At 44.1% G+C, this 25,554-nt stretch overlaps 1 protein-coding gene across 4 annotated transcripts; it reads left to right on the top strand.

The window, feature by feature from the left end:
• The first annotated feature begins 319 nt into the window (after window positions 1-319).
• LOC106607147 (trinucleotide repeat-containing gene 6B protein) lies at window positions 320-25,231 on the top strand. Of its 4 annotated transcripts, none has more exons than XM_014203778.3 (21): window positions 320-434; window positions 2,675-2,762; window positions 3,039-3,060; window positions 4,707-5,066; window positions 6,641-9,340; window positions 9,427-9,582; window positions 9,679-9,863; window positions 9,991-10,053; window positions 15,337-15,495; window positions 15,745-15,879; window positions 16,133-16,276; window positions 16,489-16,587; window positions 16,782-16,977; window positions 17,283-17,435; window positions 17,564-17,731; window positions 17,849-17,992; window positions 21,860-21,952; window positions 22,097-22,312; window positions 22,505-22,575; window positions 23,013-23,152; window positions 23,489-25,231. In XM_014203778.3, exons 2-21 carry the CDS (start codon window positions 2,706-2,708, stop codon window positions 24,009-24,011), a joined length of 5,784 nt encoding a protein of 1,927 aa, XP_014059253.1. In that variant the 5' UTR covers window positions 320-434; window positions 2,675-2,705; the 3' UTR covers window positions 24,012-25,231. The 4 variants fall into 4 exon arrangements, 3 of the variants coding, with proteins under 3 accessions (XP_014059253.1, XP_082832662.1, XP_014059252.1); XM_014203777.3 differs by lacking the exon at window positions 320-434 and adding an exon at window positions 784-1,094; XR_014392664.1 differs by lacking the exons at window positions 320-434; window positions 21,860-21,952; window positions 22,097-22,312; ... (1 more) ...; window positions 23,013-23,152; window positions 23,489-25,231 and adding exons at window positions 782-1,094; window positions 18,532-18,640; window positions 18,956-20,761.
• Window positions 25,232-25,554: the final 323 nt, after the last annotated feature.

Below are 25,554 nucleotides of genomic sequence, written 5' to 3'. Positions count from 1 at the left end.
GCAATTTTGCATTTGACTAGGATATTTGGTGCAGTATTTCTCAAGTGACTTGCCTAGTTAAATAAAGGTTAAATAAAAAAAACGAAAAAGGGAATAAATATGGATGAGGGCGATACTTTTCTCTTTGAGACAGCACATCATTGAAGTAGCCCTACTGTTGACCAATCGCCGACGAGGGGGCGTAGACTTCATCGACCGACTTCCGCTTGCCTTGAGAGAAAAAAATGGTGTGCCCGAACTGCTGAAAAAAAACATCCCGAGGTCCCAAAACAAACAAAAACGTCACAAAATGTCATCATAATATATGCAAGAACTGTTCCGTCTGGGAAGCATGCGGACGCCACTAGGCAACAAAAGAGAAAAACAACAACATGAGGAAATATCACATAACAAGAGGGTATAAATAAGCAGTCAAATGAGGCTGGTATTTTGAGGTCAGTCTTACGATAAAGATAATACTTTGTGTTCTGGAAAAGGTATGATGAAGAGAAGAGAGTGAATGCATTGATTATACATTATCTCATTCGGGAGCTGACTGTAAACCAAAGATGAGAACGGACTAGGTTATTGATGAGTTTTTGTTTTGCAATATCTAAGTTCACTGAGTTATGGCAGAGGTTGTTCAGTTTCCACTGTCTAGTTTTGGTCCTGTACTGTTGCTTTGGCTTACAACTTTTTCTACCAAACTTGAGAAGTGTCATCTCTGATAACACTCTGGCTAATTGGATGTAAATGACGTCACGCTTGGGAGAGAATACGCCCCCTTGCTGCAGAGTGCAGATATCCATCCAGCCCCCATCCCTCTGGTCAACAACACAAGCTGCACAGAGAAGCAAAATGGCCGATAGTAAACTAACCGACCTCACAGCGCTTTGCAACCAACAAGAGGTTATGCATGTGTAGTTTACAGCTTAAACTACATTCGTACGAAAGGATATACGTTAATTTAATTTCTCGATTTTTAACATTTCGCCTTTTGGTGATGTTATTTCTTATTCGGTTTAGCCTTGAACTACCGTTAGATTGCTAAACTAGCTTTAGCTAACTAGGTCTGCAAGAATTTCACAAAGTACTTTATGTTTGTGATTCCTGAGGTGAGTAACTAAAACATTATTTCACACGATGTAACGTTAGGTTGTTCATTACAATGTTGTAAAATGTGTGTGCTATTGGGTTTTTTTCTTTCCTTGTTACGTTATAAGCGACAGCTAGCTAACGTCAGTCAGCTAAGTTAGCTATAGAGAACGTCACTGAAGTTTTATCGTAGCTTCTTTGGCCTTGTCAGTCACATCAGTCCAGAAACGACAGTTGATTGAACAGACAAGTCATGCTATGAAGCAATATTATTTAGTGTGTGTGTGTATGTATGAATAATTTTGAGAAACACACTCAATTCAATTAACATTGCCATTAACTATTTTTGATAGGCACGGAATTCTCAGCTAATCAACAGTATCTCTGTAGCCGATATGTATGGATGTTTTTTATTTATTTTGTATTTATTTATTTTTTAAACTATGTATGGAGCTTAGTTATGGGAGCTGGTTAGCAAACCGGCAGCTGTACGTCGTGTTCCCTACTTGACTTTACCTTTGAGCAGCAGTTAACGACGTCAAAGTCGCTCGCACGAAAGCGCTATCTTACAGCTAGTTAGTGTCAATACTATTTTAACAATTTAGTTAGTTAGGTTAACACACATTTGTGTCGTTACGTGACTTGGTTCTCGCGAAGTTCGTTTTTTAAGTCCAACGCCACCGGGTGTCCAGATTGGGGCTACTCTGTACTCGAGCTCGAGGCTGGAAAAGGCCCTGGCAAACGGCAGAGCGATACCCCCAGGCAAGCTTCTGCTAGCTGATTTGTATTAAGTGGCACTAGCTAGCATAATGTAACGTTAGCTATTATTGGAATTGTTTTTATTTAATGCCGCGTATAGATCAGCATAACACAGTATAAATATATATTTTTTTACTCGAACATTAGATTGCTTGCTAGCTAGTTCTTTACCTCTGACAATTTTGAGCGGCTTAACTTGACTGCCGTCCTTAAATTGTATTTACAGATTAGACGACTACTACTACGCAATTTGGACAAGCTCTTGACCAAATTGCCAAAATGCCTCCCATAGCGCAAACTTGCTTTGTTTCTGTTTCCCATACATGCACTCAAAAGACCACATTTTCAGCTTACTAGCGTTTTCAGTGGAGCGCTTTTGTAAAGCTGAGTCAAACAGGGGGACTAAAACTAAATGCCACCCCGTGATACCTGACCCATCTAGCCAACTAGCTCGCTCTATCCTGCACACACTCACCTTCTCGCCATCTCTACTAGTTCGTTAGGCTTTGACCTACGTGATAATTAAATATTTCTACCAGCAAACGGGTTCTCTTATCTACCAGTCAGGTACTGCCCAGTCTTACATTTCCTCTCTGTTGGTGTGCATGTTTGGAGTTGTAATCGTTTGCTTGAAAAATGAATAATTCAGGGTGGCTACCACACTGTTGCCAAGGTTGTCTGCTTAATACTATAGTTCTGACAACATTAACTAATTGTGGAAGAGTTCATTTTGATAAACTGTTGATAAAACGTTTTTAGGCAAGTCGCAGCAAATGTATGTAACTTGATGTTGATGCTTGTTGCCCAATATCAATGCCCACATCCATTTAAATGTGTCCAGATAGGAGAATCAGGAAAGGGAACAGCAGTTCATGGAAGACAAGAAAAAGAAGAAAGAGGATAAAAAGAAAAGGGAAGCTTCCCAGAAGGTATATAATATCCACTTTTCATCAGGAAATTAGGCCTACATAATTCAGAGTGCTCTGGTATGTTCCTCAAAACAGAATTGTCTGGTGTTTGATCCAGTTTCATGGCCCATTGAAAGTCAGAGCCACACTGTTCTGGCTGTGTTTTAGTTGTAGTCGTGACGGCAATAATGAGTTACTTGGCCTGCGCTCCATAGTTGCTTGTGGTATTTGCGCTTGACATTCATTACAGTAATGTGTGGGCTGTTTCATGGCACTGACGGTCTTCTATACTTTCAGGTGACTGAACAAAAAGTCAAAGGTATGTTTTTTTTGTTGTAGTCCTGTATATACAGTACCAGTCAAAAGTTTGGACACACCTACTCATTCAAGGGTTTTTATTTATTTTTCTAAATTGTAGAATAATTGTGAAGATGTCAAAACTCGGAAATAACTCATGGAATCATGTAGCAATCAGTGTTAAACAAATCAATATAATTTATATTTTAGATTCTTCAAAGTAGCCACCCTTTGCCTTGCTGACAGCTTTGCGCACTCTTGGCATTCTCTCAACCAGCTTCACCTGGAATGCTTTTCCAACAGTCTTGAAGGAGTTCCCACATATGCTGAGCACTTGTTGGCTGCTTTTCCTTCACTCTGCGGCCCAACTCATCCCAATTGGGTCAAGGCCAGGTGATCTGATGCAGCACTCCATCACTCTCTGTCTTGGTCAAATAGCCCTTACACAGCCTGGTGTGTTTTGGGTCATTGTCCTGTTGAAAAACAAAAGAGTCCCACTAAGCGCAAACCAGATGAGATGGCGCATTGCCTTGGTAGCCATGCTGGTTAAGTGTACCTTGAATTCGAAAATAAATCAGTTTCACCAGCAAAGCACCATCACACCACCACCTCCATGCTGCACAGTGGGAACCACACATGTGGAGATCATACGTTCACCTACTCTGCGTCTCATGAAGTCACGTCGGTTGGAACTAAAAATCTCAAATTTGGACTCCAAACCAAAGGACAGATTTCCACCGGTCTAATGTCTATTGCTCTTGTTTCTTGGCCCAAGCAAGTCTCTTCTTCTTATTGGTATCCTTTAGTAGTGTTTTTATATATTTTATTTATTTAACTAGGCAAGTCAGTTAAGAACACATTCTTATTTACAATGACTGCCTAACCCAGATGACGCTGGGCCAATTGTGCGCCGGTTTCTTTGCAGCAATTCGAACATGAAGGCCTGATTCACGCATTCTCCTATTTGGACTGCAATCTGAGGTGCAGTTAACTCTAATGAACTTATTCTCTGCAGCAGAGGTAACTCTGGTGGTCCTCATGAGAGCCAGTTTCATCATAGAGCTTGATGGTTTTTGACTGCACTTAAATGTTCTTAATGTTCTGTATTGACTGACGATGTCTTAAAGTAACGGTGGACTTTCATTTCTGTTTGCTTATTTGAACTGTTCTTGGTCTTTGGTCTTGTTCTTTTACCAAATAGGGCTATCTTCTGTATACCACCCTTACCTTGTCACAACATAACTGATTGGCTCAAATGTATTAAGAAGGAAAGAAATTCCACAAACTAACTTTTAATTAATTGATTCCAGGTCACTACCTCATGAAGCTGGTTGAGAGAATGCCATGATAGCTTTGCGCAAAGTGTGGCTACTTTGAAGAATCTCAAATAGAAACAAAATTAAATTATAATTTTATATGTGAATCCATGTATTTATTTCATAGTTTTGATGTCTTCACTGTTATTCTACAATGTAAAAATAAAGAAAACACCTACTCATTCCAGGGGTTAACTTTTGACTGGTACTGTACATCTGTAACACCCCTTCCTTTCATCAAACAAGATAAGGATGAGCGAGGAAATAGTAACGTTTATATTGTTACATAGCATTAGGATGCATTCCAGCTTTGACTTTATTGACGTGGTTCATTCATTTAATTTTCATTAAGTGCCAGAATCAACCAAGGCCACCTCCACACAGTCACTAGCCACTCCTGGCTCTGTGTCTCCCAGCCCTGGCCCCACTCCACCATCGTCCCCCTGCCCTGCAGCTGGGTTCGCTGTTCCTCCGGGCGGGAACAATGCAAACCGGGCGGCTGTGGCCAACGGACAGCCCCCCACCGGAACTCAGCGCTATATGCCCAGAGAGGTGCCCCCACGATTCCGCTGCCAGCAGGACCACAAAGTGCTTCTGAAGAGAGGCCAGCCACCACTGTCCTGCATGCTGCTGGGGGGAGGCAGCGGTAGGGGAGACACACCCCCTCTTTCACAGGGAGATGCCCCCAATGCAACCACATCTGGATCCACAGGTGGGTCAACATTGAAATGAAAGGATGTGGTTTGGATCTGAAGTTGGCAGCAAAATGAATATTTGTCCAAGTGTAATTAACATGCTGTTTTAACCTTAACCTCTATGGGCTAGGTGGGACGCTAGCGTGCCACCCGTGGTGCACTCCATCAACAGCAGGTGCATTTCAAGAGCGGCAAATTTGAATCCAAATAAATGTCAAAATTAAAAATTTTCAAACATACAACTATTTTACACCCTTTGAAAGATAAACATCTCCTTAATCTAACCACGTTTTACGATTTCAAAAAGGTTTTACGGCGAAAGCATAAATTTAAAGTATGTTAGGACAGTACATTTACAAGAGTTGTGTGTAATGTTTTGTCAAGTCAAAGACAGGGTCACCAAAACCATAAAACCAGCTAAAATGATGCACTAACCTTTTACAATCTCCATCAGATGACACTCCTAGGACATTATGTTAGACAATGCATGCATTTTTTGTTCTATCAAGTTCATATTTATATCCAAAAACAGCGTTTTACTATGGCATTGATGTTGAGGAAATCGTTTCCCTCCAATAACCGGCAGTCAAGTCAGCGTCACAAATTAAATAATTAAAATTAGAAAACATTGGTAAAATATTATATTGTCATTTAAAGAATTATAGATTTACATCTCTTGAACGCAATCAACTTGCCAGATTTAAAAATAACCTTACTGGGAAATCACACTTTGCAATAATCTGAGCACTGCGCCCAGAAAAATACGCGTTGCGATACAGACTAGACGTCATGTTGGGGAGATCTAAAATACTATGTAAATAATCCATTACCTTTGATTCTCTTCATCAGATGTCACTTCCAGGTATCACAGGTCCATAACGAATGTAGTTTTGTTCAAAAAAGCTCATCATTTATGTCCAAAAATCTCCGTCTTGTTAGCACATGATCTAAGCCAGCCGGACTTCTCGTCATGAACGAGGGGAAAAAATATATTTACGTTCGTTCAAACATGTCAAACGTTGTATAGCATAAATCATTAGGGCCTTTTTTAACCAGAACATGAATAATATTCAAGGTGGACGAATGCATACTCTTTTATAACGTATTGGAACGAGGGTACCCAACATGAACTCGCGCGCCAGGTGTCTAATGGGACATCATCGTTCCATGGCTCTTGTTCGGTCAGATCTCCCTCCAGAAGACTCAAAACACTTTGTAAAGGCTGGTGACATCTAGTGGAAGCAATAGGAAGTGCCAAAATATTCCTCAGCCCCTGTGTTTTTCAATGGGATAGGTTTAAAGGTAATACAACACATCAGGTATCCACTTCCTGTCAGAAAATGTCTCAGGGTTTTGCCTGCCAAATGAGTTCTGTTATACTCACAGACACCATTCAAACAGTTTTAGAAACTTTAGAGTGTTTTCTATCCATATATAATAAGTATATGCATATTCTAGTTACTGGGTAGGATTAGTAACCAGATTAAATCGGGTACATTTTTTTTGTCCAGACGTGCAAATGCTGCCCCCTAGCCCTAACAGGTTAACACGGTCCTCAAGTTAACAAAGTATATTTGCTCATTATCTACAGATCCCAATCTGGGGTCACCTTCTCCTTCACCCCCCCACGCCTCACCCTCATCTTCAGTCGCTGCTTCTTCAACTTATGCAAATTCCACATGGGGGGTGGGCTCTGGCGGCCAGCCCCCTTCTCAGGGCTGGGAGAAGGTGATAGTGGATGGGAGTGACCTTGAAGAGTGGCCCAGCATCGTGGGTGGGGATAGAGTGGTTACTGAGGGAGCAGAGCTGGATGGCCCCAACAACAGCAGTGCCTCACGGACTGACAAATGCACCCAACAGCATCTGAGGGCAGGAGGAGTTGGGAGTTCAGACAGTCCCTCCCCACCCCACTCTTCCCCCTCGTCACTCACTGAATGTGTCCTGTCTGGTGTCGTGTGGGGCTCTTCCAGTCAGCCTGGAATTGGAGTGGCTGCAGCAGCAACAACAGAGGGGCTAGTGCTCAACAATTCCAAAGTCTCCTTTCTTCCTGGGGCTCAGGAGAGCCCTCTTAGTGTGAACAGTGGAATTCCTGGTGCCAACTTCAACCCTAATGCCAACCCTTCAGCCTGGCCTGCCCTTGTGCAGGATGGAACGACAGGGGTTGGTGCAGCTACCACTGAAGCTGTGCCCTCATCCATCACAACATCCTTCTCTGCCAGTACCACCCATACTCATCCACTCTCCTCTGTGAATCAAGCTAGCCATCAGCACCAACTCCATGAAATGCCTGCCAGGGATGGAGCGCATCTCCATGGGGACTGGGGAGGCTTGGGGCTGGAGCTTGGAGAAGGACCAAATCAAGGAGGCAGAGACCTTGTGGACAGTGGGGTTGTTGGAGGGAGCGGGAATCTCTCTGCCTCGTCATCCTCCTCCACAACCTCTTCCTCTTCATGGAGAGCCTTGCCTCCCCCCTCTAACCTCAACACAGGTGCCTCTAAGACTGACGGGTGGGACAGATTAGGGGGAGATGCAGCTCAGGGGGAGGAGGCCAACGTGTGGGGCTTCGGCAGCCAAGGTGAGAAAGCTGGGTTAGCAGTAAATGAGGAATGGGTCAGGGGAAATGTTAGCTCAAATACCCCAGTGGTATCTCAGGGAGCATGGGATGGGGCTACAGAGGAGGGTTGGGGCGGTACACAGGGGTCGACAGGTGTCAGGGGTTCCAGCAACCCAGCTATAGGAAGTAGCGGTGGAGGCGAGAGCAGCAGCAGCAGTGGAGGTAGCGGAGGTGGTGGTGGTGGCGGTGGCATATCCCAGGAGTCTGCCTCACCAACATTTGCTTCTATGACAACAGCTTGGGACAATCAGAAAGGGGTTGATGCTGTGGGGGAATGGGCAGGTCAATGTGGCAGAGGAAGTGGAGGCCCCTCATGCTCCAGTGGAGGAGGGTCCAGGGCTGGGAGTCACAATCGGCACCAGGAGCATTCCCGCCACCGCTCCAGCAACCCACCCCCCAACCCTGAAGTGGCCTTACAAAGCATGCTCAGCGGGTCGGACCTGGATCCCAGGGTGCTGTCCAACACCGGATGGGGGCAGACCCAGGTACAGCAGAATGTGGCCTGGGACCTGGATATAGGAGCAGCCAGTCAAAATGAGGGAAGCAGTTCCCCTGCATTTCCATCCCAAGCCGTTAATTCTACTGGCCGGTCTTCTACTTACCCCGCAAGCAACAGCACAATGACTACTGATCCATCTGCTGGGGCCCACATACCTACTATGAACACTGGTCCTGGCCCTGTACCATCAAAGGGTGGCTGGGATGACGAGTCAAATTGTGCTCCACCATCCAACATGCGGAATTCTGCTGCCTCCAGGACGCCAGTGGAAGATATTGATGGCAGCCAGGGAAAGACGAGTGGAGCCTGGGGTGACGTCGGTACTTCAGAGAGCCATGGCAAAGGCTGGGGCAGTGAGGAGCAGGAGGGGAGAGACCGCAGAGGGGGCGGAGGAAGTAACTGGAGAGATTTTGGAGAACAGGGTGGTGGAAGAGGGGGTGGCTGGGGAGGTGGTCAGGAGGAGAAGGCGACTGCAGGGGGTTGGAAAGAGCTGGGTAGGGAGGGAGGTGGATGGGGACAAAGAGGGGGAGGCAACTGGGTGCAGCGTGAACCCAAGACAGTCAGTGGAGGCTGGGGGGAAGGGAGGGGCAGAGGTGGAGGCAACACGGGCAAGGGATCTTGGGGTAACATAGATGAGGGAGGCCCACAGAGGAGTTGGGGAAGTGGAGGTGACATGGGCGGCAAACCGCACCAGGACTGGTGCATGAAGCCGCATTCAGCACAGATACCAAACAGCCAAGCGGCAACACTGAAAGCCCCAAATCAACAGCAACACCAATCACAGACCCAACAGCCACCAGGAGGCTTGGGCAGGTCAGGAGGTCCTCCCACCCAGAATCAGAACCAAAGCTCGGGCTGGACTGCTGGCCCCATCCCTCAGATCCCCGTTGGGCCTGCTGAGGCTCCTGAGCCCAGCGGGTGGGAGGAGCCCTCCCCTCAGTCCATTAGCCGCAAGATGGAGATTGACGATGGCACTTCAGCCTGGGGCGATCCCACCTGCTACAACAGCAAGAATGTGAACCTGTGGGACAAAAATAGTGCCCCCTCTGGTCCGCCACCGCCACTTCAAGGCCAAACTCAACAGGGACCACCTACATCTGTACAACAGCCACCACCAAGGAGACAGCCTGCGATCCCAGCTAACCATGACTCAAACCCTGGCAATGCACCTGGAATGGGTAAGCTATGCCCGACTTATTCCTTCAAAGGCCAACAACTTGCATTTCTGGGAGATTCTTTAATATGGTCTTCTCTGTATTACCAGGCCCAGGTATGTGGGGAGGGGGTGGCAACCTCGTTGGACAATCTGTGGATAATGGTACCGCTTCCTGGGGGCAGACCTCTGATGCACCATCTGGCTGGGGAGACCCAGATAACTCAAGCAAAGCTGCTGGTTGGGGAAACCCCTCATCTAAATCTGGTAAGACACTTAAAGGAGTTTTCATCGTAAGGCAAATGTGCTGTTGGGTTGTTACTCCTTAGGACATTGCATGACCCCTTTTTGCATGTCCCATAGGCTCAAAGTCAGTGCAAGAGAGCTGGGGCAAAGGAGAGGGCCCAGTTACAGCCTCTCGACACTCCAGTTGGGATGATGAGGAGGACGTTGGTGGAGTTTGGAACAGCACAGGCTCACAGACCAGCAGCAACTACAACTCTGGTGGCTGGGGGCAAGGCCCCGGGGGAAAGAGGGGCAACTTCAAGGTATGTTGTGATTAGGGTCTGCTTGCTCAATTTTGTTTTAATATCCTAATCTGTGGAACTATGAAAGACATCTTTCTGAGGGATTATGTTTAGCTACATTGCATGTTTGTGCGTTTGTTCCCTAAAGGGTGGAGGTGGAGACAACTGGATGAACCCAATGACACGACAATTCCAAAATATGGGACTCATGGTAAGCCCTATTAATTATGTCTCGGAAGAAAGGATGGTGACGATGCATTTTCTGTTGAAGGGTAGTTAGCATAAACGTAACCACATATAACATGGATTTGCATTAGAATACTCATCAAAAGTCCCAATACAAAGTTACACCTCACTTTTCATTTTTTGAGTTATTACATAGAACTGATCAGAATGCTGGAAAAAACATTTGCGGGGTGTTACTTAACCTGTCTGGGAACCTGGGACAGCCAGTGGAATCGCGTCGCGCGAAATACAAATACCTCATAAATGCTATAACTTAAATTTCTCAAACATATGACTATTTTACGCCATTTTATAGATACACCTCTCCTGAATCGAACCACGTTGTCCGATTTCAAAAAGGCTTTACAGCAAAAGCAAAACATTAGATTATGTTAGGAGAGTACCCAGCCAAAAATAATCACACTGACATTTTCAAAGCAACTAGCATGCATCACAAATACCCAAAACACAGCTAAATGCAGCACTAACCTTTGACAATCTTCATCAGATGACACTCCTAGGACATCATGTTACACAATACATGCATTTTTTTGTTCGATAAAGTTCATATTTATATATAAAAACAGCATTTTACATCGGCGCGTGACGTTCAGAACTAGCATACCCCCCGCAAACATCCGGTGAATTTACTAAATTACTCACGATAAACGTTCACAAAAAAACATAACAATTATTTTAAGAATTATAGATACAGAACTCCTCTATGCACTTGATATGTCCGATTTTTAAAATAGCTTTTCGGTGAAAGCACATTTTGCAATATTCTCAGTAGATAGCCCAGCCATCACGGCTAGCCATTTAGACACCGACCAAGTTTAGCCCTGACCAAACTCCGATTTACTATTACAAAAGTTTGATTACCTTTGTTGTCTTCGTCAGAATGCACTCCCAGGACTGGTACTTCAATAACAAATGTTGGTTTGGTCCAAAATAATCCATCGTTATATCCAAATAGCGGCGTTTTGTTCATGCGTTCAAGACACTATCCGAAGTGTAAATAAGGGTCACGAGCATGGCGCAATTCGTGACAAAAGATTTCTAAATATTCCATTACCGTACTTCGAAGCATGTCAACCGCTGTTTAAAATCAATTTTTATGCCATTTTTCTCGTAAAAAAAGCGATAATATTCCGACCGGGAATCTGCGTTTAGGTAAACAGACGAAAGAAAACAAAGCATGGGGTTGACGTGGGCACGCGCCTGAGTCTCACAGTACTGTGACCAGCCACTATCCAAACGCGCTACTTTTTTTCAACCAGAGCCTGCAAAGCCACGATTCAGCTTTTTGCCGCCTTCTGAGAGCCTATGGGAGCCGTAGGAAGTGTCACGTAACAGCAGAGATCCTCTGTAATGGATAGAGATAATCAAGAAGGGCAAGAAATTGTCAGACAGGGCACTTCCTGCATGGAATCTTCTCAGGTTTTGGCCTGCCAAATGAGTTCTGTTATACTCACAGACACCATTCAAACAGTTTTAGAAACTTTGGAGTGTTTTCTATCCAAAGCTAATAATTATATGCATATTCTAGTTTCTGGGCAGGAGTAATAATCAGATTAATCGGGTATGTTTTTTTATCCGGCTGTGAAAATACTGCCCCCTAGCCATAACAGGTTAACATCTCGTGAATGCAACCGCATTGCCAGATTTTAAAAATAACTTTACTGGGAAATCACACTTTGCAATAAACGAGGTGCTATGCTCAGAAAAATAGGCTAAGCGATACAGGTTAGCGCCATCTTGGAACCATCTAAAATCAAATATACTATTGTAAATATTCCCTTACCTTTGATTATCTTCATCAGAAGACACTTCCAGGAATCCCAGGTCCACAACAAATGTAGTTTTGTTCGAAAAAGTTAATAATTTATGTCCCAATAGCTCCTTCTTGTTAGCGCGTTCCGAAGGCTACTCATAATGTACGAGGCGCGTGGGACTTGTCGTCACGAATGTGCAAAAAATATATATTTACTTTCGTTCAAACATGTCAAACGTTGTATAACATAAATCTTTAGGGCCTTTTTCAATCAGAGCTTCAATAATATTCAAGGCGGACGATTGCATTGTCTTACTAAACGTTTCGGAACAAAAGGGTACCCATGGGCGCCTGCGTCATAGTAGTAATGGCCCTCCCCCATGACCAACTTTCCAGGCCTCCCTTTCGGTCAGTTTCTACCGGAGAAGACTCAAACCACTTTGTAAAGACTGTTGACATCTAGTGGAAGCCTTAGGAATGCTAAATGAATCCTAACTCACGGTGTGTTTCATAGGCAAAGTGTTGAAGGTGATTCCACAAATCAGATTTCCACTTCCTGCATGGAATCTTCTCAGGTTTTGGCCTGCCATATGATTTCTGTTATACTCACAGACACCATTCAAACAGTTTTAGAAACTTTAGAGTGTTTTCTACCCAAATCTACTAATTATATGCATATTCTAGTTACTGGGCAGGAGTAGTAACCAGATTAAATCGGGTTCTTTTTTATCCGGCCGTGCAAATACTGCCCCCAAGCCCCAACAGGTTTTAATTTGGAGGACCCGGCAAGCCAGTCTATTCCCAATAATGCAAGCCCTCTGCCTATTGGCTACTTATCTTATTCAAGCCTGACTCAAAATACAACACTGCCCCTTTAAGACAAAAAAGGTCTGTACCTGACTCGTCTTTCAAAGGTGTCTAGAAATGTACAGGTTTTGTTCTCTTGTAGGAAGCAATCACTCCCCTATTACTGACTACAAATGACCTATAACTGGGCTAATAACTTAGTAACTAGCAAAGGAGCTCCCGAGTGGCCCAGCGGTCTAAGGCACTTAATCTCAGTGCAAGAGGCTTCACTACACAGTCCCTGGTTTGAATCCAGGCTGTATCACATCCAGACGTGATTGCGAGTCCCATAGGGGGGTTTGGCCGGGGTAAGCCGTCATTGTTATTAAGCATTTGTTCTTAACTGACTTGCCTAGTTAAATAAAGGATAAAAAAATATGAGCAAAATGTGCACATAGCTACATGCAGCTCTCGCTTTGATCTCAAAACAACCCCATCTACTCATGACCGCTCATGCCGTAAACACAGTCCAGTTCAAAGTAAATGGCACAGATCCATATATGGCAATGGTCTATTTGCATATAGAGCTACTGCAGCTCTGATTTGTTTATGCTGCCCCTGGCTGAGTTGTGAGTGTCAATGCAATAGTATTCTACTCCGATGCGTTCTGCCTACATAAAAATCTCTTGCATAGTTAGTTTTGTTTCGGTATGTTGCATTGAACGTGGATAATATTGCGTTGATTCGATCACAATTACCACAGTAAAGGGAAACGTTGATAGTGTTAACAGGGAAAACTACAACAGTGGTCACCAACCTTTTCTGAGTCAAAATGCAACCTGAGATCTACTGCTCAGAATTTTTTTTTTTACCTGACTTAAAACATAACCTATGCAACATTAACTAGTAAAAACAGTACTGTAGCTATCAGGTTTGTGCAGTAAGCTTTAGGCCCAATACGTTATCACCACATATTTACTTTGCTTGAATTGACCTGCCAAAGCATTTTTGTTTGGGCCATTTTAAAATATTAATTTAAAAAAATTTGAGGTAGGCTATATGATCACACTGGTAGTAGATCCATTGTTGTATTACTTGTGAGACATAGCTGCGTGAGCGTACATTTAAATAATTAGCTTTTTATTTTTCTGTTCTTATGGGGTCGGCATTTGATGGTCAGTCTCAGCGGAGGGAGGTAGCAGCATACAGCCTCTTAACATCCCTCCGTTCTCCCTTTCCTCCACTGACCAAAAAAGGAGTCTTCTAGCTGATGACACCGCATTATTGCACAAATTAATGTTACTCCTATGAACAGAGAAAGTGAAATATTCCTCTATTAAAACGACCCAAGCCGCTAATAATAACGCAAGTCTATATATACTTTCCTACTCATTCGTTACTGCTGCAGTGCATGTTGTAGCACTGAGTGGAAATGGGAAGAATGCTAATTTTATGGCTTTTAAAAGTATTGAATACAAAGTGTTGACAGCGCTGAGTTAAACTTGAACCCACTCATAAAAAAAATTATATCTTTGCTGTATTCGTTGGGTCTCGTCATGGTTTTGAAAACTCGGTATCAACTTTGCTGTAGCTTCCTGTTATACCTGCTACGTTACTGCAGACACGGTTATATGAGCCACCCGATTGGCCAGTGGTAGACCTATAGTGCACTTGATTTGCTCTCTGGGCCCACCAGGAAGGCAGAGATTTTGCCTTAAGACAAATAAAACGGTTAAAAATGGCAACAGTTCTCCTACCTGGCGCACAGGGCAGCTGAATCAGGGTGCGCTTTCCGGCAACAGTGGTAAAAATAGGAACACAATGCTTTATCGTTAGGTTTTAATTTGGCCATCGACTAGCAATGCCTACACGATTAACCGGTCGATCATGATTGACCAGTTGGTGACCACTCAACTTTCTAGAGCAGTGAAGTTCAATCTTGTGCATCTCTCTGTGGGCTGATATTTCTGCGCGGCAGTCCCGGGGATCTGTGTGGCATGCGTGCAGCTTAGAGGGAACATTTTGTTAGCGCTGTTTGAGTCAGCCAGTTGCTGTCAACACCTATCTTACAGCTACATTAAAGTAAACCAAAGTTTTGGAAATACATAATGACATCTAACTAGTTATCAAATAATGTTAACTGCATATACTGGTGTCTTAGCAAGCCAGCTAATTTTGTTATTTTTGCATGCCAGAACTTGACCCAAATAAGGCCACCAGTTGGGGAACCCTGAAATAGAGCCTGCAGTCTTCACAAATAACGCTCGGCACACCTGGTTTCATTCCGAATCCTGCCTTCCACTGGTTTACTAAGCCATCGAAGTCCTAAGGGGTGAAATGAGCACTGCATACAGTAGATGTGCGCACGGTTCCCATACTCCACCAAACACACAGGAGTAGAGGTGTTGCAGTTTTTTGCATGAATTTATATGGTTTATTATTTGTGGATGCACATAGTGTCTCACCATGATTTGGAATGTAATTACATGCTAGCATGGCTAGTAGCTAACGTTAGCCAACTGGAACTGGCTAAGTAGCATCAGTTCTCAAGATGTTGAGAAATGGATAGTTCTGAAGATATCCTTAAGTTAATGAATGCTAAAACATAAGTGTTTGTAGTGATGGTTAACCAGATCGTGACAACTAAGTTACTAAGTCTTTGATCACACTTACTTTGAGTAAGAACAAGCGTCCTACTCTTTTTAATAGGGCGAGGACTTGAGTCTTGATAAAAAATTGGAAGGAGATAAGAGAGGGATGAATGACTACAGCGGTGAAATGCGGAGAGGAGGAAGAGGTGGAGGCGGCTACCGTATGCCCAGTTCCAAAGACATGGGTCCTGGAGACATGGGGCCTTACAGTGACAAGGTAAGAGTCATACTCCTGTCAAAAGGGTTCAAGGTGTACTTGAAGCTATGCTAAACAATGTTTGCATGAGCCGTCGATTGGCCTAGGTGAAGGAGGCTAGATATGTTGACGCTATCATTAGCTAGCCAGCTAACATCAGCTAGCTTTTTTTGTCAACTAACTTTATAGATATTTTCCTTTTTAGCAGCTCTCACTTTTCCTTTTTATAATTTCATATTTAACTACTTTTCTGTATATCCATCGTTCCAGATGGGTGGTCATGGTTTATTTGGTGGCAGCGGTGGGAATCCTCAGTCTCGGGGAATGCACCAGCCTGGGATGCATCCCATGAACCCCTCCCAAGGGTTACGTGGACAAGTCCCTCATCAGTTCTTGTCTGCGCAGGTACGTTACCTGTGTTGAATCTCATGAATATTAGTGTTTATTTAGAAAGTTGTTCCACGTTGGGTATGAGCAGGTGCTCTAGCATTCAATAACATATTTTCTATCTTGTCTTTAGATTACCATTTTGGAATATTGGCCATGTTGTATAACAAAACTCTACATTCTATATCCAAGAGAGCATTTTTCTTTCTCCAGTGTCCACAGTGCTAATACACATGGTGATGCTTCATTTTTATTTTATTTTACCTCACAGGTGCCGGGCCCCATGCTAAAGCAGATACCCTCTCCTGGCAGCAGTGTTGGAGGAGTCGGAGGAGGGGTGTTCCCACCTCAGCTCTCCCCACAGCAACTTGCAGTACTTAGTAACATTTACCCCCATGTGCAGCAGTTCCACCTGGTAAATATCGTCTCTGCCTCGAAGTTGTGGTTCAGGCCGTCTGAACCATTCATCACAGTTTTCAAATTTGCTCAGTAATTCTAATAATCTTGTATTGATTGGATATCAAGTATATCAAGTAATTGCCACAGTAAAACTGCTACTATACTGGCTCCCTCAGTGGAATCGAATAGTAAAACTACTTTGTGCCTGCCAACTCCATACCCCCCCAGGCTTGTCAGCTCCTTCTGCAGCAGCAACAGCAGCAGCAGCTCCTGCAGAACCAGAGGAAGTTGCCCCAGTCTATACGCCAGCAGCCTGATCCACAGCAGGTACTGAACGTCCCATAGTAGTGTAGTGCCTTATCACTATAGCAGTCCAGACTAATTTAAATATTAGATGCAATAGTTGTTCTAGACTTTCGGCATGTAGTAGCTTTCTAGCCAGCTTGTCTTTAGTCTCTTGATGCAATGTTTGGTTTATGTACATAGTTTTCAATCTTTTCTCTTACCCCATGTCTCCATAGCTGGCTAGAATCATGGCTATTCTGCAACAACAGAGACAGCAACAACAGGGAGTGGTAGGCGGAGGCAGTGGGAGCTCCAAACTGTCCCCATCTCTTGGAGGGGCACCAAAACAGCCGTTGGCAGACTCGATGCCCCACCCTGGTATGGGTGGGCCCTTGTCAGATCTTCATGCCAAAACACAGGGGATGTACTCTGGTAAGTTGCTTAGGTTTGGTCTTTGTTATTATCTCTAACACATCTCAGTCCAATCTGTCAGTTTAGAGCAGTCTACTCAGTATGACGTCAAAGGCAAACCATTACTAAATCATATCCAACTAATTTGTGTAAACAGTAGCTCGTATATCACCGTTGCCATGACGAAAGTCTTTCATTTAAATCCCCTAGCAGCTATTCCGTGATGTTTGATTTCAGGGGGATTACGCTGGCCCAAGTTTTATCAACACAGCCATCATATTTGCTCATGACTGCACCATCTGACCATGTTTTTCCCGGTATCTCAGGGCTTGCTCCTGGAGGCAACCTGTCTGGGCTGGAGCTGGGCTCCATGGTGGGGGGGGTGAAGGATGGAGGAGGGCAGCAGTCCCGCTTCAAATGGATGATGGAGGGTCACTCTCCGGCCCCCTCTCCCCCAGATACAGCCCATCACAAGAATGGTGAGTCATTAAAATCCAATGTCTAGCAAATGACATGAATAATCATACCAATATAAAGCCATAAAAGGAAATGCCATGTCAAACTGACAAATTATTTGTATATCTGTTTTTGTCGTGTGCTATTGCAGGTCCTTTACCCATGGCCATGAAAGTTCGAGAGGGCTCCCCATATTCACAGTATGAGTTGCTCGGGGTTGATGATTTGGGAATGCCCCCTCAGGGCCCTTCTGACAGCTGGCACCGTACCCCTGGAAGCAAGATGGGCACCATGACTGGGACATCCAGCTGGCCCCCAGGTAAGTTGCTTTCAGTACCCCAAGTGCCTAATGCACAATTTTGAAATGGACATATGAAACATTGCAGTTCCAAAAAATGTCTATTGCCAAGCTCAGTAGTCGTTTCTGTGGTGACAGAGTTCCAGCCTGGAGTGCCCTGGAAAGGCATCCAGAGTGCCGACCCGGAGTCTGACCCTTACATGACCCCTGGCAGTGTTCTGGGCTCCCATGGACCCTCCAGCCTCAGTGACTCTGACCACCAGTTACTGCGAGACAACACAGGTACTCACTGTTTAATCACTGCTTTTGTATAGGTTTAATCTCATTCAATACTTATTGGCACACCTTGGGCTGTTGCCGTGACCGTATTACTGCTACACTGGCGGTCACGAAGGCAGTCAAACTGCCTGGTGGGAAAAGCATCCTCCATTCGATATTTAAGTGCATAGATGACATTAAAAAAATCCCGCTGCCCCTGTTTTGGTACAGGTGCACGACAGTGGTCTGTTCTAAATCAAAACAAATTTCACAAATATATATTATTTGGTACATGTAAAGACAAGATTAAATCAAGAATAGTCTGATGGGTGACAAGTAGGGTTGCAAAGGGTTGGTAAATGTCTGGAAATTTACCATGGGAAGTTGAGCCCTGGAATTTGGGAAATTTTGCTTAAATTCATCAAAAAAAGTTAGCTTAAACAGTGAACCATTTTTTGTAGGTTACATTTAAGGCAATTCTAGGTCTTGTGGCATATTTTGGTTAAACTATCCCCAATTCAATGGAATTGCAACCCTCTGCATGCACATTCTTCCATGTGCAGTGCATTCTTCCATTACATGTACAGCTGATTCTCAAGATCTTGCACACTAATGAGATGCTGTTGAGCCCACACTACTACACTGTCTGAGCCAAGGACTACATGCTTTCTGGTAAGTTTTGATTACAATACTGGATGGGGTGAATATATTTTCTGACATACATGTTTTTTTGTAAATAGTAGCCTACAGAAACAAGTTTAAATCATTTCTAACTTGTTAACAATTTCTGCTAGTTAGTTTTTTCTACCATGTGGGTTTTAGTTTGCTTGAGCCTGCTAACTGAGGAGTGTTAATTCACCTGTTTCCATACATGTTTTATTTTTTTGTTAAACATTTATCTTAGGAAGGAGTTGTTTAATCTAACTGCTTAACTATTTATCTGTACATGGAATTGTATTTTTTTTTAACGTTTTCTTATCTTTACAGGAAAATTCCACGGGCACTATCTCATGTGTGGAGACATTTCACTACAACTAATGTAGAAGGAAAAGCTGTGTACATTTGCAAGTACTGTGCCAAATCATATGTGAAGAATGCAACAAAGATGCAGAATCATCTGGCCAAGTGCACAAAGTTCCCTCAGCGCTCACAACAAGCAACCTCTGACAAAAGTACCTCTACTTCATTTCGAGATGAAAATGATGAATCGGATACCTTATCGATAGCAACAGCTCATGGTCCTCCTGGAATCAGAAGATTTTTGACTCAATGGAGGAACGTAGTCGGAGAAATGCTGATGAATGTCTTGCTTGAGCTGTGTATGCAACTGGTTCACCTCTGATGCTCACAGGCAATGTGTATTTGAAGAGATTTCTGAATGTTCTTCACCCAGCATGCACCTCTCCAACCAGACATGCTTTATCTACTCATTTTCTGGATGCAGAGTTCAAGTGAAGGTCAAGCAAATCATAGAGAAAGCAGACTGTATTGCAATCATCTCTGATGGGTGGTCGACTGTTCGTGGGCATGGAATAATTAACTACGTCATCGCCACCTCTCAATCAGTATTCTGGGGCAACACACACCAAGGGGCAACACACACCGATCTCTACATTGCAGATGAGCTGAAGGCAGTCATCAATGACCTTGGACCACAGAAGGTATTTGCACTGGTGACAGACAATGCTGCAAGCATGAAGGCTGCTTGGTCTAAAGTGGAGAAGTCCTACCCTCACATCACACACATTGGCTGTGCTGCTCATACATTGAATCTGCTCCTCAAGGACATCATGGCACTGAAAACAATGGATACACTCTACAAGAGAGAGAAACTAAGAAACAACTGCTTACATACCGCGTCATTTGGAAACGAATCCTCCTGGATGATGTTTTTTGGGAGAGTGGTAAGCAGCCTGAAACTCCTGAAACCTATAGCAGTAGCCATTGCACGGATTGAGGGAGACAATGCCATCCTGTCTGACGTTGAGACTCTGCGTGCAGATGTATGAGAAGAAATGGCTACTGCCCTGCCCACTTCACTGTTTCTCCAAGCAGAGGAAACTGCAGTTCTGAAATGGATCAAAAAGTGTTAAGACTTCTGCCAGAAGCCCATACACACTGCAGTGTACATGTTGGAGCCCAAGTATGCTGGCAAGAGCATTGTCTGGTGCAGAGATCAACAAGGCCTATGGTGTCATCACTACCGTGTCTCGCCTCCTTGGCCTGGAGGGAGGACAAGGTTCTTGGCAGTCTGGTGAAGTACACTTCCATGCAAGGGCTTTGGGATGGAGATGCAATATGGCAGTCGTGCCAACATATCTCATCAGCCACCTGGTGGAAGGGACTTTGTGGATCTGAGGCTCTTTTTCATGTTGCCTCCATCATCCTCCAAATCCCACCAACATCAGCCGCCTCAGCGCAACTGGTCCTTGATTGGGAACACACACCAAAGCACGCAACAGGCTGACCAATACAAGGGTTGAAAAATTGGTGGCCATGTGGGCAAATTTGAGGCTTTTTGAGCCTGACAATGAGCCATCCTCAACAAGGTTGGAAAGTGACAGTGAGGCCTCAGTCTGATGTTCAAGAGGTGGTGGACATTGAGGATGTCCAGGGAGAAGACATGGAAGCCTCTGAGGAAGACAACCAATGCTTTAGTTTCTAGACTATATCATTTTACAGATGTATGTTGAAAATGTTTTTGGGAGATGCGATGGATCATTCGATTCCCTTTTTGTTGTTCATCCCATGTGAAGAGTCAATTCATTGAATTAAACTTCAACTTGTAACAAATGTTTTTTTCTATTGGAAGGATTTAATCATTTGCAATTGTCTACTTATAAGGTAAAATGTTTGTTTCTGTCAACATATGATATGGTAAATATATCCAATGCAAAAAATATACATTTAAATGGTATTAATATTAATTTGCATATATTCCCCAAAATGTGCAACCCTTGTGGCAATATTAGCCTGTCACTTGTGAATGATAAATGATATTTGTGAAAATGTTTTAATGTTTGTATCACAACTAAAATGGCCAAATAACTTCTTAAAATTAAGCACATTCATCAGTTTTATAAGGGGTGTAGAGCCTTAATAGCATACATGAGCAGCGAGTGAGTTTCAAGTTTGGGGAAGATAAGTTTCACCCTAAAAATGCACCTTTTTTATAATAAAAGCATTACATGCATAATTGCACTCACGGTGACTTTTAATAATGGTGTTTTCCACTAATGGAACATGTGCGCTTATAGCCTACTACCATGTGCGCATTGCTGTGCTTATAATGTGAAGAAATAGCCTAATCGTTTATCAACATTTTTAAGCTAAACCTTCTGATCTGTTGCGTCAGCCACATTGTGTAAAAAAAGTTTTGATATTGGTGGTTGTATTAATTTGGGATCTGTTGCATCCCACAACTGGGGATGCAACAGCACAGGTAGCGGAATTCTCTAATATGAACAACTTAAGGTCTAGTCCAATAGTTGAGACTGAGCTGCTAACCAAAGCTCTGTAAATTGATAATTTATTGAAAATAGCTATGTTTCCCTTGTGTTCTGGGGAACACCACAATCCTGGCGGAGTTTGTGAGTGAGGAGGAAGTGGCTTGCTATTTCGCACATTCCCAGGTTAGAGGTGCGGAGGGGGGCAGCCCAGGCACAGGGGCGGCCCAGGGCTCGTCAGGAATGTGCACAGCGGTGGCTTGTAGGCTGTGTGTGGAAGCCAGGAGATGCTAAATGTGTTTGTTAATTAACGGTCAATTACTGTGAGACCGACAGTTACTTGATTGTAAGTCACCAGCTGACAAAGTTTCATGACTGTCACAGCCCTAGGCACACCATATGTTGTATTGCAGTATTTCTTGAGCGCATCCCATCTCTGTTGCAGGGCCAAACCCCTCCCTCAACACCTTGCTGCCTTCACCAGGTGCCTGGCCCTACAGTGCCTCAGACAGCCCCCTTGGCAATGCACACAGCACAGGTAGTGACATTCTCTAATATATGAACAACTTTAAAGTCTAATATTTAAGAGAATGAGCTGCTAACCAACGCTCTGTAAATTGATGATATATTGAAATGATCTATGATCTTGGTCATGTGTTTAAAGTTGTGCTTGTTTTCTCAGCAAAGTACTCGGAGTACAAACCCAGCTGGCCCCCAGAGCCCATCGGACACAATAAGCCGTGGAAGACCAGTCGCGTCAGTTCCCAGCTGCCACGCCCCCCTCCTGGACTGACCAGTCAGAAACAGGCCTCGACATCCCCATGGGGCAGCGGAGCCCCGCGTTTGGCCAGGGGCTGGGGAGAGGGCGGGGGCAGTCAGGATTCAAGATTTGGGACAGGTAATATTATATATCTGGATCAACCCTGTAGTGATTAACTGTTTACTGGCCAACTTCATACGAAACCATTTATAGCTGTTGGGTTTTCAGAACTCATTGTAGTAAGATATTTATTAGATACCGGCTTTACAACAGAAAAAAGATTGAAAGGCTATCCTTTGTTTCTGACTGCCCTCTTTCTCTCCTCCGTAGGCTCAGCGTGGAGTGATGGTGTGGCCTCCAGAGGCAGCTGCTGGCTATTGCTCAGCAACCTCACCCCTCAGGTACAGACGGAGAGAATTGATTAAGATGTTGGCACTAGCACCAATGAGCAGAAGGATGGGGGGGGCTAGGGATTATGTTGTGGGTGATTTGGAATTTTATGTTTTCTGACCCATCATCGAAGTGGAATTTATCACAGCTGTTAAATAAAATGGCCATTGAGAGGGGTGGGTGTGAATTTCTTGTTCATCAGCATTCTCCTTCGGTGTATTCTATGCAAATGAGCCGGTGTCATGCGTGACCCAAGTGTAATTGGATTGTGAGGTTGGCTGATCCATTGAATCAATTAAGGATTGCATGAATGGCGTTGGCATGAAAGGGCTGCTAAGGGAAAAACAGAATGGGGAAATGTTTAATTCTACTGCCCGCCCTTTTACAGTCTCACACTTGCCCACCACAGACACACGGGTATCCCACTACGTTTTCTGTTCCCCTACAGATCGACGGTTCCACACTACGGACTATCTGTATGCAGCACGGCCCCCTGCTGACCTTTCACCTCGGCCTGACCCAGGGCAGCGCCCTGATTCGCTACAGCACACGTCAGGAAGCAGCCAAGGCTCAGGGTGCACTGCACATGTAGGCTACTACCCCTCTACACACTAACAAACACCGGGCTGCTGCCTAGTGTAATGCCAAACGCCTGTAATGAAAGATTTACAAATTTGCCCTAATGTTAGCTCCATGCAGCATGTTTTAAAAAGCAGTAATTGCTCGATTTATTTCATTGCAATGATTAATATATTTTATTGCAATCTTGAGCATTTTTTTTTTTTTCATTTACGCACACAGAGCTTTCTTTTTAAAACAAGACTTCAGATTATAATGCTGAATCAGAGCCTGATGACCATTCAGTTAGTAAATGTTCTACTTCCTGTTTTACTAAAGGACACTGCCCTATTTTGTTTTCTCCAGGTGTGTTCTGGGGAACACCACAATCCTGGCGGAGTTTGTGAGTGAGGAGGAAGTGGCTCGCTATTTTGCACATTCCCAGGTTGGAGGTGCGGAGGGGGCCAGCCCAGCGGCAGGGGCAGCCCAGGGCTCGTCAGGAACGCGCACAGCCATGGGCAACAGCGGCGGGGGCTCCCCGGGGAGTGAACGAGCAGCAATAGGAGCAGGAAACAGCGGGGCAGGAGGGGTTCTGGGTAGTGTGGGGCCTTCCGGCTGGCAAACTTTGGATGGTACGGGCAGCTCTCCAGAGGCCACCTCAGCCCAAGGTCCTGGGCTTGGTATTTTTGCTCAGTGGAGCGCCAACGGGGCTGGGAAAGGGGTGGGACGGGTAGAGGCAGGGAGGTCTGGGCTCTGGGGTGGTGTGACCCCAGGTTACTCCAGCAGCAGCTTGTGGGGTGCACCCCAAATGGAGGACAGGCACCAAATGGGCAGCCCAGCTGCCCTGTTGCCTGGTGACCTGCTGGGAGGAGGGGCTGACTCCATCTGACACCTTCACATAAGTATATATTTAGACACACTGACATGACATACACTGGGAAACACACACAAATACATATATAAATGACTAAATATAACCACGTAAACACACAAGCAGAAATGTGAGACATGCTTACACACATTCTCATGGCCAGACTTAAGCTATTATATAAACAAATGCAGGGACTGTTAGATGTGTAAGGCCTTTTTCCACAGATGAAGATTTCAACTGCTAGACTTGAACCTGAAGTTAAAGTCTGTCGGTCTGAGAGACTGGCTGGATTGCATTGTGCTTAGTAGGTGATTTGATGACAGACTTACATACACATGCACACACCAAATACAAACTAGCCTTCGGACAGATGGGCACTGTAACAGCATTACTCGCGTCATATAGGAAAACTACGTGATGCAGGACAACCTGCAGTTTCCATTCATGTCCCTTATGGAGACTGAATCAAAACACGTGCAAACACACTGCTCTGATTGATGACAGAACTGTATCTTATTGTGTATGTTAGTTTCTGTTTTGTATGGTGGTTTTTATTTTGAACAGTGGAATACTGAAATGTAATTGTTCCTTTCAAATGCTGACCTCCTACTGTTGTTTTTCTCTCAATCACGTTTGTTACTGTTACTATGATAATTGTTGAAACTCTGGCAGTATGAGGCAACATTGCATTTCTCAGAGAGTGGGATACTGTGTGTGGAATACTCAGTGTGTGTATGAGTGAGAATGAGACCAAGTGATAAACCCCTGTGTGAATGTGAGGATAATGTAGTGTGCATGTTACTGCCTGTCATGATTAGTGTGCGAGGCTGCTTACAGAAGGTCTAAAAATATGTTTTGAGTGCATTCGGTATACTGCTGACTGTTCAAGAACATTGGCACTAATGCTTTTTTTTTCTTAATTTAATATTTTTTTTGCAGACTGTCTTTTTTATTGTCCGAACTGCAATAATAAAAATAAAAATTTTAATGACAAAGAGCTGAAGGCATATGTATTGAAAAAAGGACATGCCAAATCTTATCAAACTGTGGAGTGGTGGGGGGTTGTTTACAAGACACAGAAAAGAGTTACCGTGCGTTTATATGTTTTGTTGTGTATCGTTTTAAATTAAGACAGGCTTTAACACTCCTGTTCAGTGTTTCGTTTTGAGATTTTACAAAGAAATTTATTTAAACAAAAAGAACAAGATTAAAAATAAAGATGAAAGTATTGGCTTCTACTTGTCTTGTGGTCATTGAGAATTGTCCATCTATACAGAATGGCCTCTTATCCTCAGGTGTCCCAACACCGTTCACACACGGGTTCCTGTGTCCACGTCACATGCACTCAAATAATCCGGTGTCCATCTGCTCTGCCATCTTAACCAATCCTATTTACTGTACAAGCCACAGCCTGTAAGAAGCATGCGCTTCTCCAGCGATCTATCATTTGCGGTGCAATTAGTATGACAGTATTGAGTATTAAATCCTGTATGTGAAAAACCAGAGATGGGCCACTTTGGTGGGTGTGGGGGCCACAAAAAATCTGAACTCGTGGGTTGCG

This window comes from Salmo salar, chromosome 06 (assembly GCF_965601325.2).
Source record: "Salmo salar chromosome 06, fSalSal1, whole genome shotgun sequence".
NCBI classification, from domain to species: Eukaryota; Metazoa; Chordata; class Actinopteri; order Salmoniformes; family Salmonidae; genus Salmo; species Salmo salar.
This window is presented reverse-complemented; position numbering and strand designations above follow the sequence as displayed.

Excerpts from the sequence above, each read along its gene's own strand:
- LOC106607147 (XM_014203778.3), top strand. The coding sequence starts at position 2,706 with ATGGAAGACAAGAAAAAGAAGAAAGAGGATAAAAAGAAAAGGGAAGCT. Across the intron at positions 5,067-6,640 it reads AACCACATCTGGATCCACAG|ATCCCAATCTGGGGTCACCT; the intron begins GTGGGTCAACAT and ends CATTATCTACAG. Across the intron at positions 17,436-17,563 it reads TACAGCCCATCACAAGAATG|GTCCTTTACCCATGGCCATG; the intron begins GTGAGTCATTAA and ends GTGCTATTGCAG.